Source organism: Scylla paramamosain, chromosome 35, assembly GCF_035594125.1.
Source record: "Scylla paramamosain isolate STU-SP2022 chromosome 35, ASM3559412v1, whole genome shotgun sequence".
NCBI classification, from domain to species: domain Eukaryota; kingdom Metazoa; phylum Arthropoda; class Malacostraca; order Decapoda; family Portunidae; genus Scylla; species Scylla paramamosain.
In genome coordinates this window covers 5052501-5072500 of record NC_087185.1, presented here as the reverse complement: position 1 = coordinate 5072500, position 20000 = coordinate 5052501, and the positions used below count along the sequence as shown (strand labels likewise).

At 41.6% G+C, this 20000-nt stretch overlaps 1 protein-coding gene across 1 annotated transcript in view; it reads left to right on the top strand.

The window, feature by feature from the left end:
- Positions 1-20000, top strand: part of LOC135090404 (teneurin-a-like) — a 336834-nt gene that overhangs the window by 290903 nt on the left and 25931 nt on the right. The window contains 10 exon segments of the mRNA XM_063987158.1: positions 2562-2728; positions 5430-5573; positions 12158-12240; positions 13380-13478; positions 14319-14484; positions 15519-15768; positions 16153-16325; positions 17815-18198; positions 18402-18586; positions 19679-19828. Coding sequence (XP_063843228.1) covers positions 2562-2728; positions 5430-5573; positions 12158-12240; positions 13380-13478; positions 14319-14484; positions 15519-15768; positions 16153-16325; positions 17815-18198; positions 18402-18586; positions 19679-19828 — 1801 coding nt within the window.

Genomic DNA, 20000 nt, shown 5'->3' with positions numbered 1-20000 from the left:
TCTCTTTTTCTTTCATTTTTTCTCGTTTTTTCGTTTTTTCCTTTTGAGTGTGAGTGGGAGGATGGATATAACAACTTTTTTCTTCCTTTTTCCCTCTCTCTCTTTTTATTTCCTTCTTTATTCATCACTATTTTACTGTTTTCTAATATAATGAGACTTACTATTTTATTTTATTTTTTTTTAGAGTGAATAGGATAAAAGATCTAACGTTTTTTTTTTTTTTTTTCCTGTTATCTTTATCCGTCTCGGTTTTATTCACCTGAAAGGAAAGATTAAAAGCAAACGAGAATAACTACAACTCTTACCTGGATGTCTGAAATATAATGAGAGGGAATATAAAAGAAAGCTACGACTAAAAATTTTACTTTTCACCTTTTTTTTTTATCACAGGGAAGTAAAGAAATCGAAAACTATGATAACTATATTAACCAGCTTTTAGAAGTATGAGATGGAGTACAGTAGATATTTATAACTTGAAAGAATAATGTAACTCTTCCCTCATTTTTATCATGAAATGTAATACGCGTAGTAGAAATTTATAACTTAGACGAATATAACTTTCCCCCCCCCTCTCTCTCTCTCTTTTTTTTTTTTAGCATAGAGAAGAAAGAAAACGAAAATGAGGATAACTTTAACTTTTATCTAGCTTTTAAGAATATGAGTTAAAATATTGTAGAAATTTATAACTTAGAGAATGAATACAGCAATATTCCCCTCACTTTATCACAGGGAGTCAAAAACTGCAAAGACGCCTAAATGTGAACACTAAGAGCATAAGGACATACGGGAAGCTGCAAGAACCCTGGAGGCCTACACGTGGCAGCCCCCTTATAGAAAAACATACTTACCTATAACCTCCTATCATCCCTATCCAAATCCTTAGCCGTAAAGTAAACGTTGCCTTATCAAAACACGCCAAAATAAAACGTTTTCAGGGAAGTGGTGGGGGCGGGGGAGAGAGGGAAGCTTTAGGCTGTAACAAACGTTCGGCTGACGGGAACAATAACTCTCGCTTTCAAATACAATAAACGTTCCCTGAAAACATTCCACCAACCGTGACGCTTGAAATAACTTGCCCAAGGGTATGACAAACGTTCCCGCGCACCTAACGTTTTCCTCTCACACCCAAGCACCTCTGAGCCTCCTCCGTGTTCCCGCTAAACCTCTCTATCTTATTCTATCTTATTTACATATCGGATCCCAGGCGCCTCAAGCTTCTTTAAGGTGTTTCCTTGCCGCCGCTTTGGGAGAGGGGCAGGTAAGGAGAGAGAAACACAGGAGATGAAGAAGGTGAAGGAGAAAAAGGGAAATAAGTTTGATACGTGAAAAGGATAAGAAGAAAGAAGTACAGGAGATGAAGAAGAAGAGATAAACTAAGGAATAATAGGAAAAATGAGAGGGAAATAAGTTTGATACATGAAAACGGATAGGAAGGAAGAAACATAGATGAAAAAGATGAATAAAATAGCGTAAAGTGAAGAGTTAGAGGGAAAATGAGAGGGAAAAGGGAAGACTGATGTTTATAGAAAAGGAACAGGCTTAGATTAAAGAAGTAACAGGTGAAATGAAAAAGGCTAAAGAATACGAGGAAAAGTTAAGAAAATGAACTTCTTTATTACAGAAGAAATTGAGCAAAAAAAAACGAAGGAAGAAAAATTAAAGAAATAAAACATTAGCATCATCTACATTAAGGAAAAATTTCAAAGAGGAATAAATGAGAAAAACAAAGAGTAAAGAAAGTAATTACGTGAAAGACTAAGCAAAAGAATGATGGAAAAATGGAAAACTGATGAATAAGGGCCACAAGTAAAACGAGAAGAAACAGTTAACAATTATCTGGTTTAAAAAGGAAAAAAAAATATAAGGGAAACAAGAGAGAAGAACAATAACGATGGTAAATAAAGAAGAGAAATAAGCGGATGATGAAGCAAGGAAAGAGGAAAAAGTGGAACCTTAAGAAACAGTAAAAATGAATGATAAAGACAAGGGGAAAAATAGATAACGAAGCAGCAGCAAAGATAATGTAAAAAAAAGACGAAAACTATAGGGAAATCTTAAGGAATAGTGAAAAATGGAGGATAAAAGGGGAAGAATAGAAAAGAAAAACAGCTAAACAACTTATTCTTCCATATCAATCTGCTCATAATGCAAGAAACAAACGAAGCATTTTGAAACCTTAAGAAAACAAAACAAACAAGAGCAGAAAAGTGAAAAGAAAGAAAAAAACGGAGGATACAAGAGTGAGAAAGAAAGAGAACACGAAGAATAGAGGAGTGGAAAAGAAAGAAAACACGTAGAACGGAGAATTGAAAAAAGAAAGAAAAAACATGAAGGACAGAAGAGTGAAAAGACAGAAAAAATAGGAATAACTGGAGAAAAAATATATAAAAAAAAGAAAAATGAACCATAGAAAACTAAAAAGAAAAATATCATACACTAAATTTCGCCAAAATCAACAGAATAACCAACTCCTTCAGATAACTCCATACAAACCAACATATTACCTCACACGGCCTTCCATCCCACGCATTCCCTAACACCCAGCTCCTTTCCTCCCGCAGGTTCGATGTGATGGTTAACGGAGGCGGCGCTGTGACCCTGCAGTTCCAGCGCATCCCGTTCGAGCCCCTTACGGTGACTGTGCCCGTGCCGTGGAACCAGATTGTCGTGGTGGACCCAATAGTCATCAGGTTCAAGGGCGAGGAGGCGCACGAGGACCGAGACAGAGGTGAGTACTCCTTCTGTGCCTTCTGCAGGAGAGAGGGAAGGGAGGGATAAGGGGAAGGAGAGGGAGAAGGAGAAAGAGAGGGAGAAGGGGAAGGAGAGGGAGAAGGGGAAGGAGAGGGAGAAGGGAAGGAGAGGGAGAAAGTGAAGAAGAGGGAGAAGGGGAAGGGAGATGGAGAAGAAGGAAGAGAAGGAGAGGGAGAGAGGAAAAGGGGAGGGAGAAGAAGAAGAAGAAGAAGAAGAAGAAGAGAAGAAGAAGAAGAAGAAGAAGAAGAAGAAGAAGAAGAGAGAGAGAGAGAGAGAGAGAGAGAGAGAGAGAGAGAGAGAGGAGAGAGAGATGAGAGAGAGAGAGGAGAGAGAGAGAGAGAGAGGACTACCCAATTAAATTTTATACTTTACTTTTGTTTGATTTTTGTGTATTTTATTTATTTTATTGTATTGACCCGCGTTTTTTTTTTTTCTCTCTTTTTTTGTCGCTTTTTGTTGCTCTTTGTATAGAATAGTTTACCGTTGCAGCATTTTCATCCATACAACATTATTCAACAGTTAAATCTAACCATGAGACTCAAAGGATAACCTGACACAACACGTGAAAATTGAATTACCAAAAACAAAATACCTTTACAGCAAAACACACAGAAATTTAAAAGCCAAAAGGAACAAAACACAATGTTCAACAATACGAAACAATCAGTGCAAAAATGAATAGAAAAATACAATAAAAAAAAATAGACAAAATAAAACTAAATAAAATGCAAACACGATATAGAAACACACACTGTCACACGAGAGAGAGAGAGAGAGAGAGAGAGAGAGAGAGAGAGAGAGAGAGAGAGAGAGAGAAGAGAGAGGAGAGAGAGAGAGAGAGAGACCGCATAACATTACCACAAAACCAACATCACAAGCTTACATGGCGTTACTCGTTGGAAGAGGAGGAGGAGGAGGAGGAGGAGGAGGAGGAGGAACAGGAGGAGGAGAAAGAAGAGCAAGAGAGCCAGGAGGAGGAGGGAGAGGAGGAGAAGGGGACCAGGAGAAGGAGTAAAGAGATGAGGACCAGGAGGAGCAAGAGGACGAGAAAGAGGAGGAAGAGGAAGAGGAGGAGGAGGAGGAGAGCGAAGTGACGGACATTCTGAGTTGTGGAATGAAATTACCGTCCATCAGGATTACACAGCACATCACAGCAAGCACAGCAGAGCGAGAGGGGCACTGCAATTATCTCGAGTCTAGTGCTGGTTTACAGATGAGGCTCAAGAGGAGGAGGAAGAGGAGGAGATAAAGGTTGTGGATAGAATTTCAGAAGAGGAGACCGTGTCGTTTTGAATTTATTACTACTTCAAGAAAGGGGGGAGAAGAAAGGAAAGAAGAAGAAGAAGAAGAAGAAGAAGAAGAAGAAGGGAGAGGAATATGAGAAAAGTGAATAAGATGATTGTAAAGTGGGGAAGAAATGAGGCTGAGACTTGGTAGGAGAGAGAAAGAGAGAGAGAGACAGAGAGAGAGAGAGAGAGAGAGAGAGAGAGAGAGAGAGAGAGAGTTTAGTTTATTTTAAGATTTTTACAAGATTATTTGTCAATATTATTTACTTGTACGTGTGTGTGTGTGTGTGTGTGTGTGTGTGTGTGTGTGTGTGTGTGTGTGTGTGTGTGTGTGTGTGTGTGTGTGTGTGTGTGTTTTGCCAGCGTGAATGGGCTAACTTCCTTCATTTTCTCTATCTTTACTCACCTTCCAATCCCACAATCATCATATTTCCCTAGTTCCTTCATTATTTATAGTTTTATTCAATCCTCCATTCCACAATCATCATTTTTCCTTCCCTTGCTCACCTTTTGTCCATTACTTCACTCACTAATCAGTTTTGCTCTCCTTGCTCCACCTCACCTTGGTTGTTTACCTGTCCTCTTAATTATCTGCTTCAATTTTTGTTCAAACTCTTTTAATTACTTCCTCCCCTTTTAATCTCCCCACGACACCTGTGCTTCCAAGTACCCTCCCCTCTCATGCTCCCCACGGTACAGCTTCCACTCCACTTCATATATATATATTCACTTTATAATCTCCCCAGAATACATATTTTTCTCTTTCTTTTTTATTTGGTATCAGAATTCCAGTTATAGGTATTATACACATTTGAATACTTTCTTGCTCTGTTGTGGCTCATTAAATCAATTCACAGGGTTTTTAAGCTCCAGTGGGCCTTTGTTTTAGCTTCTTTGTCGCCCTTACATAAAAAAAAGTAGTTTCCTTACCTTCTTTTTTTAATAACGCACGGTAGCATAGCTTATTTTCCTTCTTTTTTTTTTTCTCCCTCAACAGTACCTGTATATATTCTAATTTACTCCTATTCAATCTTTCAATCTCAATTTATCTTTACACTCACTTGTCTTCCTTACAGTCACCCAAAACACTAGAGATTCACTTCGAAAATCATCTCACCGTTTATCTCTTTTTTTTTTTTTTTCACCCTATTTTGTGTTACCTATATTATTTCACCTACTAACACTTACCATAGAAGTGAGTCACTGAGGAAAAACACAACATGGTGCAAGTGAGTGTGGTATTCTCAACACATCAGGAACTTGGCTTTGAGGGAAACACATAACACACTGGCATGTTATGATCCACCTTTCTCCACACAGTCTCCATGTCTTTATCCCACCTCGTCACCTTTGCTCCTTTACTCATCAGTGCCGTTTCTTGTCCCCCTGCAGCAAGCGAGGGCAGTGTGGGGTCGTGGGGTGAGCCTTGCCTGGAGCATGACCACAGCAAGATGGTACCCCAGGTAGTGTCCACGTACCTGCCTCACACCGTCGGCGGCGCTCCTTCACCTGCCTGTTGTGTTCACGGAGACTCAGGTACGTGTAGTAGTAGTAGTAGTAGTAGTAGTAGTAGTAGTAGTAGTAGTAGTAGTAGTAGTAGTAATTTATTTATTAAGGGACTTCTCAATGTAATTTTGGATTTGTTTTGATTTGAGATTGTTTTCTATAAGGACTGTCACTTTATCTCTCTCTCTCTCTCTTCCTCTTCCTCTCTCTCTCTCTCTCTCTCTCTCTCTCTCTCTCTCTCTCTCTCTCTCTCTCTGTCAGGCCCCTCTCTTACATAAAAAATAGTAGTAGTAGTAGTAGTAGTACTAGCAGTAGTAGTAGTAGTAGTAGTAGTAGCAGTAGCAGTAGTTGTAGTAGTAGTAGCAGCAGCAGCAGCAGCATAAAGGAAGAACACCAAAGATCCGTTAATCCTTTGGTGTGATAAGTAACACTAATCTGAGTAAGAGTTATTAAGTGTTATTAAGTAATAAGGGTTATTAAGTAAAGGAAAAGGCTCCTCCCCTCCCACTGTTCCCGTTCATATCAGTTTTTATGCCGTGGCACTGTATCACCTTTCATAATCTCATCACTGTTCCTACTCCCTGCATTGTTCAAAGGTTTATGTCGTATTTAACTTAATGTGCGTTAGGAAACAGGAAACCTTCACTTCTGCCATAATCACACACGGATCTAAAATAACAACCGCACATTCTCCACCACCACACATCTACACCCGCCACCCCCACACACACACACACACATACCAGTTATACACAAAGGACTCACATCACACACACGAGCCGCTCTTTACACGCACACACATACAGAGAGAGAGAGAGAGAGAGAGAGGAGAGAGAGAGAGAGAGAGAGAGAGAGGAGAGAGAGAGAGAGTAGAATAGTTTACAATGGCACCCTCACATTTCACACTAAGTAAAGGACACGTTCTCATTGGAAAATAATTACACTACAATAGAGCTAACGTGTTTTTGTTAGTTTTGTTGTGGCACGGAGCGTATCCAATTGGGCCGGCGCTCGAAGTCAATTGCAGTGTTAGCGAGCCTTTGAAAAACAGTAGGATTTGTATTCGAATGCAAAGGCCTTTGTTAATTGGGTGTATTGACGCTCGTCTTACCTGCATTGATACCTGTAAGTGTAATAACCAGCCTGTGTTCTCGGTTTTGTGAATGTTTATTGATAGTCTTCTTGTTTTATTTGTTTGCGTATTTATTTATTTTTTTTTTCTAATTATTATTTTTTTTTTTTACGTGTAAATGTAATAATGATCCCTTTGCTCTCCGTTTTCTTTTTATATTTATTCATGGTCTTCCTATATCTTTCTTGTTTTCCTGGTTATTTGTTTTTCTTTTCTCTTTGATATTTTCATTTATTCTTTTCATATATCGTAATTTTGCCATATGTTTTATCCTCACAAAATCTTGCTTATTCCCTTTTATTAATCCTCATTCACACTTATATTTTATAGTTTTGTCTGGTATCAATGATGATAATAATAATAATAATAATAATAATAATAATAATAATAATAATAATAATAATAATAATAATAATAATTAATAACAACAACAACAGTACGGCCATTATCCTAGCAACTATCAATTGTATAGTAGAGAAACCAACATTGCTTTGTTTTTTTTTTAAGTAATGAGGAAAGTGATAACAGAAAAAAACAAAAAAAGCACAAGAGAACTAAGAAAAAGAAGAAGAAACTAACGAGGAAAAAAGAGAGAAAGACTTAACATTCCACACTCTCACTCTCAAAAAATAAGAAACTTTAACAAAAAAATTCATGGGAAGGAATAAGGTGTTTGGCGAAGCTTCGAACCCGGCATCTCGACCCTCTTCTCCCCAGGGGCTTGGGTTGTCGGTGGGAGTGAGGCTTCAATAAGGTATCGAGTCAGGGTTCTTTCCCCAGCGAGTCCTTTCTCCTTTTGTTTCCTGATTCGTGTGTCTCGTTTCGTTTAGAGGGTTCGAAGCAGCGCTTGAAAGGTTCCCCCATCGTACTCTCGCAGCGAGGATTGCAGGAGAAAGAGGAAGATGGAGATAGAGGCGTATTTTGCATTTATTTTCATTGCTCCTACAGACTTACGTGTTGAAGGAGATGCAGGAGAGAGAGAGAGAGAGAGAGAGAGAGAGAGAGAGAGAGAGAGAGAGAGGAGAGAGAGAGAGAGAGAGAGAGAGAGACAGACAGACAGAGAGATTTGGAGTAAAATCTTACTGGAAAAAAACATAACTTGTACATTTTTTTAAATTTTATATGAAAATAAAAAGAAAAGGAAGCTAAAGATGCGAGAGGTGAAGGAAATTAAATGACTCGAAGAGTATTTTATCTTATACATATAAAGACTAAAAAGAAATATATATATATAGTTTTGTCTTTTCGTCGATTTTATATAGAAAAGAAGATGAGGAAGATAAAGATACGAGAGGAAAAAGAGAAATAATTTTAAGAGTATTTAATCTTACAGGTATGAAGACTAAGACAAAATAATTATATAATATTTATAATGTGCTTATATTGAATTTGTATGAAGACTAATTAATAGAGGAAGATAAAGATGGAAGAGGAGAAGGAAAGCGTGAAAGAGAATACTTCGAAACACTTCACCTCCATGGTAACTTAAAGAAAAACAAGAACAAGTGTAATATTTATGTATAGTTGACAGATAAAGTACTCTGATTAAGAACATAAGGTGAAACTCAGGTGTACAGACTACCTTATTGTACATTACCTATCTCTAATTAACACGAGAGAAAAGTAATTTAACTGTAACGACGAAACTACCCGAATATCAAGTCTATATTGCCTCTAATTGGTACGAGAAACACCTTTACCTGCCGCAGGTGTACCAGTGCACCTGTCCGCAGCGAGGTGTTGTACTGTTAACTGTTGCAATTATTTAATAGAGTGGGTTTGTTAATCGTCTTACCTGCCCACACCTGCCGCCACTAACAGGTGTGAGTTGTGTCTCCAGACAGGTGTGTTATGTTTCTCTCTCTCTCTCTCTCTCTCTCTCTCTCTCTCTCTCTCTCTCTCTCTCTCTCTCTCTCTCTCTCTCTCTCTCTCTCTCTCTCTCTCTCTCTCTCTCTCGTACACTTTTATTCATTGTATGATGTATATGTTACTGTCTCGTCAACAATGGAGTTTGGTAGTGTTCGTAGTTTGTATTCCTCTCTCTCTCTCTCTCTCTCTCTCTCTCTATCTCTCTCTCTCTCTCTCTCTCTCTCTCTCTCTCTCTCTCTCTCTCTCTCTCTCTCTCTCTCTCTCCCATTACCCTTTCAAAATCATTACTCCAGCATTCTCCCTTTCAATCCTCAGCCATTCTTTCCCTTTCCATCTCAACGTACCTTTTCCACTTCACCTCTTCCATTGTTGCCTCCCATCACTGCCTCTGTTTTGCTCTCGCGATTTGTCTTCCTCCTCCTCCTCTGTCCCCTCCTCCCTCCCCAGTCTCTCCTCTTCCTTCGTTTCCTTCCCTCTTTCCTTCCTCCGGGTCGTGTAGGTCGTCACATTGTCTCCTGTAGCTAAGAGACGACAAATGATTGAGTCTTTTATTTCATCTCTCCCTCCTTCCCTCCTTCCCTTCCCTCCCCTCTTTCCTTCCTTCATTCATTCTTTCTGTCTTTAATTTCTCTAGTCCTCCCTTCCCTTTTCTCCCGCTCTGCACCTTATTGTTGTTATATTCTCTCTCTCTCTCTCTCTCTCTCTCTCTCTCTCTCTCTCTCTCTCTCTCTCTCTCTCTCTCTCTCTCTCTCTCGAAGGAAAATGTAAGGAAAAGTAGATGCATTTTCAACATTCTGTCGTCTATTTTTTTATTTTATATTAAAATATTTTACAAGACAGGCATGGTCAGCCTTTCCTCCCTCCCTCTCCTCTCCTGAAGTTGACAAATGCATTAGAATTATTCACATACGTCACTCGGAATATAAAATACGCAAGTAATGTGCATGTTGATGTGGAAAAATTACACTAAAAAAATAACGTAAAATTCTTGGGTGGATGGGGAAAAAAAAAAAAAAAACTTGTATTCGACAAAAACTCGTTTCAGAAATCCTGGATATAAACTGACCCGCCTGGAGCTGTGTCCCCCTCGCCCCCCTTTCAAAAATTCTGGTTCTCTCTTGTCACGGATTCAGAAGCCGAGGAAAAATTTGCGTTTTATAAAAAGCTTCCCCCGAGAGAGAGCGAGAGAGAGAGAGAGAGAGAGAGAGAGAGAGGAGAGAGAGAGAGAGAGAGAGAGAGAGGAGAGAGAGAGAGAGAGAAATTTCCAGGGGTCTTAAAATTCATATCACTCTCCATGTACAATTCTGAGGATCAAGGTTGCGACAGAGGGCAGAGAAAATGGAGAGAGACAGAGAGAGAGAGAGAGAGAGAGAGAGAAAGAGAGAGAAAGAGTGAGTGAGTGGTGAAGAAGAGGTACTCAAATATTAATGAGCACCGTGACATCCTCCTCTTGTTCTTCGTCAGGGAATGTGAAGGGCTTACTCGTGGCCACGGAAACTATCTTTAAATTATCATCATGGTCTCATTAATATTCACCTGTCCTTACCTGCCGCGGACTCACCTGACATTACCTGACTTTTTCATTGCGTTTTTCAACCTCTTGACCTCCAGAGAGAGAGAGAGAGAGAGAGAGAGAGAGAGAGATGATGATGATGATGATGATGATGCTGTGTTCACTTCAAACTTCTTGGAAATTCACACATTGTCCGTCTCTTTTTTCCTTTTTTTTTTTTTCCTTCTTCTTCTTCTTTAGTAGGAAAACTTTGCCATAAATCTTGCCATTGTAATTCCACTTGTCCGTTTCCATTCCCATTTTTTTCTTTTTTTTTCTATTTTTTTCACGTTTCGAATTTCAGGTTTTCAGAAGCTTTTTTTTTTTTGTCCTGTCCGTGTCCAACTCTCTCTCTTTCTCCTTCCATAACTTTTTTTTTTTTTTGTTGTTTTCATATTTTCCCTTTTGCCCTCTCTCCTCCTCCTCCTCCTCCTCCTCCTCCTCCTCCTCCTCCTCCTCCTCCTCCTCCTCCTCCTCCTCCTCCAATTTTTCTCTCTCCTTTTCCACCTCGTTCTGTGCTCCCCGTTTCCTCACTTTCCTGCATGTTTTTTTTTTTTTTTTCTCTTCATCTTTCCATCTCCCTTCTTTCTCTCCCTCTCTCGTTTCCCCCCCTCCTTCCCTCCCTCCCTCTCCCTCCCTCACTCTCTGCACTCTTAACTTCGTACATATATTGAGGGAATGTTTGGAAAGCAGGATTACGTCGAGCGAAATGAAAAATAAAGTCAGGTTTTCAAGAAGTTTTCAAAAAGCCGCGCACGATCTTTTCAGTATCATTTATGAAGCCTTTTCCTCCCTGTTATAGTGTTTGTATGGCGCCCTCGACCCCCCTCGCCGCGCCCTTGGCCACTCGATAACTTGTGGATGTTAAGAACCCTGAGTTGTGAAATTGATAGGTTTATTTATTTATTTATTTTTATTGTTGTTTTGATAGTTGATTGTGGTTTATGTTTTTATTTAATGATTCTACTGGTTTTACTGCTACTACTACTACTACTACTACTACTACTACTACTACTACTATGCCTTGTTTTGTTATCAATTTATCGTGTGTTTGAAAATTTTTTGTCGATATTTCTCCTGCTGCTTACTACTACTACTACTTCTACTACTACTACTACTACTACTACTAGCTCTACTACTACTACTACTACTACTACTACTACTACCACCACCACCACCACCTCCACCGTGCACTCAGATCGTCTTTGTCAATTGTGATCCGTAAATGGAACAGAATTCAATCCTCTTAACATTTTGCTTCTTGCTCTTCCACGTCCACCACTCTTCATACTTTCCCTCTCTTTCTTCCTCTTTTTTTTTCCTTTTCCCTTCCTTTTTTTTTACCATCCCCTGTTCCTCACTCCATTTCTCCTTTCTTCCTTTCTTTCCACAGCTTCTTTCCTTTGTAATCCTCTCCTTTCCTCCTTTTATTTCCCCTCCCTTTCTTTCCTCCCTCTCTCCTTTCCACCTTCAGTACACTGTATTGCTCACTTACCTTTTTCTCTTCTTCCCTTTTTATCTTATTCCTTACCTCCAGGTTCTCCTTTCTATCTTTTTCTTGTTGTTAGTCGCTCCTGTGATCCTTTAATTCTCCACTTTTCCCTTTTTTTCATCACCATTTCCTATATATTCCTGCTTATCTTGTTCTTTCCTCTTTTTCCCTCCAAACTTCCCTATATTTCCTCCATTTCTCCAGTTTTCCCCCTTTTTCTTCGTCTTTTCCAATATATTCTCAATTTTCGTTTTTTTTTTTTCCTTCCAGTCTCTCCCATATTCCCTCCACTTCTCCTATTTACCCTTTCTTTTCCATCCTTTCTTCCTATATATTTCCAATTCTGCTGTTTTTCTCTTCCAGATTTTCCCATATTCCCTCCATTTATTCAGTTTACCATTTCTTTTTATCCCCATTCCCTATATATTCTCAATTTTTTTTTTTTTTTTTCATACACATATACAAGTCTTTCCTTCGTCAGTCTCATAGCGGTCTTCTCTCCTCCAGGTGGTGCAGGAGTCCCTTCGCATCCCAGGCAGCGAACTTCACCTCGTCTACCACTCCAACAGCGTGTCCGGGTACCTTTCCACCCCTCCTCCTGCAGCTAACTCCTGTAGAAGTGCCGGCAGCTTTGTCCATGGTGCATCTGAAGGTAAATCTCTCTCTCTCTCTCTCTCTCTCTCTCTCTCTCTCTCTCTCTCTCTCTCTCTCTCTCTCTCTCTCTCTCCTCTCTCTCTCTCTCTCTCTCTCTCTCTCTCTCTCTCTCTCTCTCTCTCTCCTTTCTTCTTTCTGTACTTTTTTTCTCTCTCTCCCTTCCTCTATCTCTTTTATTCTCTCCTCCATATTTGGCTTTCTCCTTCCTCCCTTCATCCCTTCTGTCATTCTTTTCTCCCTCTCCCTCCTTCCAAGTACTAGACTGATCCTTCAATTCTTTTCTTCTTTTTTTTTTTCTCTCTCTCTCTCTCTCCTGTCACCCTCTTAAATTTATATCTCCCATTTCTTCCTCCTCCTCCTCCTCCTCCTCCTCTTCCTCCGGTGTGATCTGCTCCCTAAGACCTTTCCTCCCTTTAGGCAGTAAATCTCATTTTCTTTCTCCCTCCAAAATTAACTTTCCTTTCCGTGCAGTTTTTTTTTTTTTTTACTTCTCTCTCTCTCTCTCTCTCTCTCTCTCTCTCTCTCTCTCTCTCTCTCTCTCTCTCTCTCTCTCTCTCTCTCTCTCTCTCTCTCTCTCTCTCTCTCTCTCTCTCTCTTCCATACCTCCGTTGCTAGATTGTTTGTATTCCCTCCACGCTGTTTGTTGTCTTGCTCCACTCTTATACAGAAGAATCCATATAGTTTTGTTTTGTAAATTGTTCACTTAGTTTCCTATTTCGTTCTTTGTATTTCTTTTTCTTTTTTTTTTCATACTTCACTCTCATATACAAAAATATATATATAATTATTCTTTGTATACTTTCCACATAGTCGCTTGTTCAGATTCACTCAAATACATGCGCAAAAAATGCATACATATCTATTAAGTACTTGCTCAAACTACACATTAAATCTATACACAAGTCTTTATTTTTCTCCCTTTTTTTTTTTTCCTTTTTATTTTGTGTGTGTGAAAAGTGCAAATTTAATGTTACACACTAATACGTACAAAAGTTAATGCATACATGGTCATACATATCTACCTCAGACACGTTTTCTTCTTTTTTTTTTTTTCCTTTTTCTTTTTTTACTGTATGTGTAATTTTGAGGTAAGATGAAGCACTAGGCTGACTCACCTGTGTGTCTATCTGTCCTCAGGTGACTCTCGAAGGATCAGTGTTCGAGAAGGTGTTTGAAGCTGATCCGAACATTACCTACACCTTCACCTGGAACAAGAGAAACGTATACAAGCAAAAGGTGAGTCGTCCTCCTCCTCCTCCTCCTCCTCCTCCTCCTCCTCCTCCTCCTCCTCCTCCTCCTCCTCCTCCTCCTCCTTGGTCTTCTCGTGATATTCATTATTTTATTTTCCAAAGGTTACGTTCCAGTTAAGTTGGCGGAAAAGGATGGCCATGCGTGCTTTCAAGTTTGGTCTTTATTATCATGTTATTTTCTCTGTAGTGTTCCTTTATTCGTTGTTCTGTCGTGTGTTTTAGTGTGTGTTTTTTTTTTCCTTCTTTTTTCTTCCTACTTTCATTTGTATTTTTGTTGTATCTGACAGAAGTTAAATAGACGGATTCGATCTTTAATTGTCTGTTAAAATGACGTAACTTCACTCCTCGCACTGACGTAAGGGAATGAATCACAGTCTCATCTACACCTGTACTACGCACCTTTATTGCATTGATTTCAGTACCTCACGTCTGAGCTCACTTTGTCCATGGCTTAAATCTTTGTTATGATTTTTGCCTTCTTTATGTAAATTCATTTGTACACCTCTTTAAGATATCACAACCCACATCACGTAGTCTCCTTCAGGTAACTACTCCTCACCTGGCGTTGTTATTCCTCTCATCTTTTATTTCCTTTGTTATGTTTTTTGCCTTCTTTATTTGAATCAATTTGTACACCTTTTTAAGATATCACTTCCCACATCACGTAGTCTCCTTCAGGTAACTACTTCTCACCTGGCGCTGTAATTCCTCTCAACTTTTATTTTCTCCTTTTTTTTATTACTTCGTCCACCTTTCTTTGTTGTCACCTCCCACATCACAAAGTGTCCTTCAGGTAAGTACTCCATCTCACCTGGCACGTTCTCAGGTATACGGAGAGGCGACGGCGCTGCTTTCCGTGGGCTACGAGTACGTGACCTGCTCCAGCATCGTGTGGGAGACGCTGACGGCGACGCTGCACGGCTTCCACATGGACATCTCAGACGTGGGCGGCTGGAACCTGGATATTCACCACATGTACAACTTTGAGGCGGGTGAGTGGAGAAGGAAAAGTCTTGTGTTGTCTTTGTATGTTGTTTTGTATGTAAAGTTCCCCAAATGTAAATGTCGAAGTCTGCTGAAACTGAATATCCCTAAATTATAACTAGCTCCATCATTTTTTTTTTTTTTTTTTTTTTTCATTTTACTGCCTGTGATATCTTCCTGAATCACTTGACTTACACCGCAATGCTTTATTCAGTTTGAAAAGCAATAGGTTCTATCTGATCTGTTAATAATATCTTAGTTTTCTTTTTTTTTTTTTTAAGGTAATTATGAGTAGATCAGGCGATTTAAGATTGAAGAAAAACATGCTCCATTTCTTCTTTTTATCCTTCTCTCCATGCATTCTTCTCTTCGTCACTTCATCTTCACATCTTTCTTTCCATGCATTTTCTCTTCATCGCTTCATCTGTCTTTTCTATCTTATTTCCTTGGTAAATGAGTGCGGGAGGTTACATGACTTCTGGCCAGGGGTGTACAAGCAGGGATGAGTAGGGAAGGTCGCGAGCAGCCCGCCTGACGTCTCTGTAGTCTCTTGGCGTTCAAAGATTCACGCTGGACTCGCTCACTCGATGGGTCACCCCGCCTCGGCCTCTCAGTGTCTGACATTAATAAAGGTTAACTCGAGCACAAAGTTGCTTCACTAAGTTCGAAAACAACGTTAGAGGCGATTTAATAGTTGCCCCCCTGAGTGACCTTTCTCTCTCCTCTCTCGCTGTCTCCCCCTCTGTCCTTCTCCCTTTTCTTTTTTGCCATGTCTATCATTCGTCTCCCGGGCCCGCCTTCGGTGTCATTCTTTTGGGAATTAATTGCTATTATCATTGGTAGTAGAAGTAGTAGTGGTAGGGGAAGTAGAAATAGGAGTAGTAACAGTGGTGATGGTATTTCTTTACCTTCATTACTCTTAGAACAAAGAACTGGATTAATATATGCAAAAGAAATCGATTTTTGTTTCATTCTCTCCCGTATCTCACTCTCTCCCTTACCCTCCCTCCCTCCCTCACGCCTCCATCGCCGCCTTCCCCAGGTCTGCTGCAGCGTGGTGACGGCTCCACCATGAGTCTCCGGGAGGCGCCGCGGCTCGTCACCACTCTCATGGGCACGGGGTCGCAGCGGCAGATGGTGTGTCGTCACTGCTCGGGTCTCGCCAGCGACGCCCAGCTCCTCACCCCTACCAGCCTCGCCTCGGGACCTGACGGCTCGGTGTATGTTGGGGATTTCAATCTTGTACGAAGGATAACGCCAGACGGGATGGTTTACACGCTCCTACAGCTCAGGTAACGCACGCACACACACACACACACACACACACACACACACACACACACACACACACACACACACACACACACACACACACACACACACTCACATCATCCCAGTAATCTCATAAAAGCAGTCACTACTATAACTTCAGCAGGGGATATGACACTTAACCTCATTATTTCGACACCAAAAATACAATAATCAATCAATCAGTCAGTCTTGCTTTACCTCTTTCAGTCAGTTTTGTCTTTCCTCTCAGTTAGTTTTTTTTTTTATTTTTCTTTTTTTTTTTCAATCAATTTTTTCTCCCCTCTCTCAGTCAATTTTGTCCTCCCTCTTTCAATTTAGCCTTACCTATCACATCACCTAACCTTCCCCTTCACCCCCTCCTGCAGCGCCACCAGAGTCTCCTACAGCTACCAGATCGCCGTGTCGCCAGCAGACGGGCAGGTGTACGTGAGTGACCCCGAGAAATACAAGGTGTTACGGGTGCTCTCCCTGCAGGACGTGACGGAACCTTCCACTAATTCGGAAACAGTGGCTGGTAACGGAGAGAGATGCATTCCTGGTGAGTAGCTTCCGGCCAGTCTCTCCTTTACAGTCTCTTCATGTTTTCGTTATTCTAGTTTATCTATCTATTTTTTTCTATCTTCCTTCTTTCTTTTGTAATTGTATCCATGTTCTTGTTCCTTTCTATCTCCCTTCTCTTTCGTCACTGCATCCATTTTCTTATTTCTTTCTGTTTTCCTTCTTTTGTTACAGTATCCTCATTTTTTCTGTCTTCCTTTATCACTGTATCGGTCTTATTTTTCCTATCTTTCTTCCTTCTTTCGTTTTTTTTCCATCTTATTTCTTCCTATATTCTTTCCTTCTTTCGTCACTGTATCCAGCTTTTTATTCCTTTTTGTCTTTGTTCCTTCTTTCGTCATTGTATCCATGTTTCTGTTTCTTCCTATCTTTCTTCCTTCTTTCGTCACTGTATCCATCTCTATGTTTCTTACTATCCTCCTTTCCTGTCTTCTTTTCCTCCATATTTTCTTTCCATTTCTCTTTTCATGCCTCGTTTTCGTCACTATATTCTGTTTCTTCCTATCTTCCTTCCTACCTTCCATTCTTCACTCCATTTATTTCTTACATCCCTCTTTTCGTGTCTCAATTTCGTCTCTTCATCTATCTTTCTGCTTCTTTCTTTTACTCTTTTTTTTATATAAGCGTTCGTTCTAACATTTTTCCTTGCTTTCCATTCTTCCATTTAACTTCTCTCTACTCCTTCTCCCCATCCCGTCATTAATTGTTCCTTCTCTTCGTCATTCTGTCGTCCTTTCTCCTCTTCCCTCTCCTCCTCCTTCGTTTCATATGCTCTTGTTCTCTCTTACATTCTCCCCCCACTTCCAGTCTTCCATGTTTCCACTTTTCATATTTCTCTTCCCTGGTCTCCCTTTCCCTCCCGCGCGCCTCTCCCAGTCACCCTCGCGCTGCCTCTACTCCGCCACGCCCTCCAAGCCCTCCACGCCCTGCCGTCACCACCTTCCCCTTGTTAATAAAGGCAGCAGCGTCCCCTAACTTGGAATGATACATCGTGTTCCTTATTTTTCTCCCTCCGCACGACAGCGCATTATTATTTTCGTCTCTACCTTATGAAACTCCTCGCGCGAAAAATTATGAAACTTTTCCCCTCAAGTTTCCATTGTAAGAGTAACAGTTGTCGTGCACTCACTCTCTCTTTCTCCCCCGCTCCTTGTCACGGTTCGTTCTTGCAGGGAGAGATGTGTTGTTCTCTTCTGTGTTTTACTTGGAAGTATTTCCTCAGCCTCCTCTGTGTATTTCACGAATGGTGTCACATTCTTTAATGGCACCTGACGGCGATACTTAAGTTTGCTGTCTCGCATTATTCTTGTTTGGGTTTTGCTGTCCCACCGCCTTGTCCCTTCTCTCTCCTTCCGGCGCCTTGCCCCTTCTCTGTCCCTCCGTCGCCGTGCCCCTTCTTTCTCCCTCCGTCGTCTTTTCACTTCTCTCCTCCCCTGGAACACGAGGCAGTAATGTGTGTCTCCCATCAGGTGACGAGCGGCACTGCGGGGACAGAGGCTCGGCGAAGAAGGCGCGGCTGGCGCACCCCAAGGGCCTGGCCATCGCCGCGGACCGGACCATGTACATCGCGGACGGCACCAACATCCGCATGGTGGACCCCGAGGGCATCATCCACACGCTGATCGGCCACCACGGGCACAAGACTCGCTGGCGGCCGCTGCCCTGCCGGGGTGGGCTGCCGGCGAGCCAGGTGGAGCTGCAGTGGCCCACGGGTCTGGCTCTCTCCCCCCTGGATGGCTCCCTGCACATCTTGGACGACCACGTGGTGTTGCAGGTGACCGGGGACGGCTCCGTGCGGGTACGTGCCGGCACGCCCCTGCACTGCCACGCCAACCTGGACCGCCCCCTCATTGGTAAGCTTATCAGACTTATTCCTCTGAACTCCACATACAAGTTTTCCCTACCTCTTCCAGTAGTACTTCCGCTAAACAAGACTCTCCAGGATGCCTCTATCATAATCTTGTCTTCTTTTCCTCTCTCTTTTCATCGTCTGCTTGTAGGCCTTTCTTTCTGTCTCCTGAAGAAGGCTAAACGCAAACGTCACTTCTCCCAACAGGAACCATCACGGGTCTGGCGTTCGCTCCTTCGGGCTCACTCTTCCTGACTGAGGAGGACGCCCACAAGCACCACTCCGTTATGGAACTCACGCCCTCAGGACAGCTGCGGCACTTCGCGGGCGCCAAACCGGACTGTGGGTGTGTTGACAGCGACGATTGCACCTGCCCCGCCGAGGACGACAAGGTGAGGCGGGGTGACAGTGTGAGGAAGAGAGGGAAGGGAAGGTCAGGAAGAGGTGATAGAGTGAGTGTGATAGGGTGAGGGTCAGGGAAGAAGGCTCAGGAAGGGAGGGTGACAGAATGAGGAAGTCAGGGCAGGAGGATCAGGAAGGGAAGGTGATAGGGTGAAAGAAAGTGACAGGGTGAGGGAGTGAGGGAAGAAGGCTCAGGAAGGGATGGTGACAGAAGGTTCAGGAGAGAAAGGTGACAGAATGAGGGAGGTAGGGAAGAAGGGAGCAAAAATAGTGAAGTAAAGTGAGATTATTGTCGTTTAATGCTACACGACACTGCTTCTTTCACCTTCCCAAGCTCCATAATGATAATCAGACAAACTTGGAATTCTAAAGCAGCTCAGTGTGTAGTGGGTAAAGATAAGCTGTAGTGCACTTTTCGTCTCACTTACTTCACTTCATTATTTAGCTGTTCTGTATTGTGTTGGAAATCATGAAACCTTGAAATTAAGAAGTGAAAATTTTTATAACATCCAAATTCACTTTCTCTTCTGTTTTCTCTCCTTTTTCTTCTACGCTTCCCTCTACACTCCTATATTTTCTCTCGTCTGTCATTTTCCTTTTTTTTTATCTCTTCACCTCAAATTTCTTTATCCCCTCTATTCTCTATTCATTTCCTTCCATCCTTTCACCCCACGCTTTTTCTCTTCTTCCCCTTCTTTCCCTCCAACCCTTTCAATTAATACCTCTCTTTTCGTATCTTCTATCCCTTTCCCTTTACCCCTTCACTACACGTTCCTCCCTTTTCTCCCATCTATCTCCTTTCCTCCACTCCTTCACTTCACACCCTATCTTTTACTTTCATTGTTCCTTCTTTTAATCTCCATCCACCAATTCACACAATTCCTTTTCTCCTTTCTATTTTTTTTCCCTTCCCCATCCTCTTCCTCCCTTCTTTCCCTTCTATTTATTTTCCTCCACTCTTAACACTCCACACAACTCTCTTCCTTCCTTCTGTTCCCTTCTCTCCACCTGTTCACTCCACCCAACTCTCTTCCTTTTATCCCCTTCTCTCCACCTGTTCACTCCACCCCACGCCTCCACAGATCCCCCTGTCCACCACCACGGTACTGGGCCTGGTGTCTGCCATCACGGTGTCTCCTGAAGGCGTCGTGCACGTAGCTGATCAGAAAGCCCTCAAGATCCTCAGCTTCCGCCACCACCTACCTGACGACGACCAGGATGGGGACTTCAAGGTGAGAGAGAGAGAGAGAGAGAGAGAGAGAGAGAGAGAGAGAGAGAGAGAGAGAGAGAGAGAGAGAGAGAGAGAGAGAGAGAGAGTAGTGAAATTTGCTTTTTATATCCAGAAAATGTATAATTATGTACACTTATTATACATACTTAGATTTGTATAGTGATTTTTTTTTT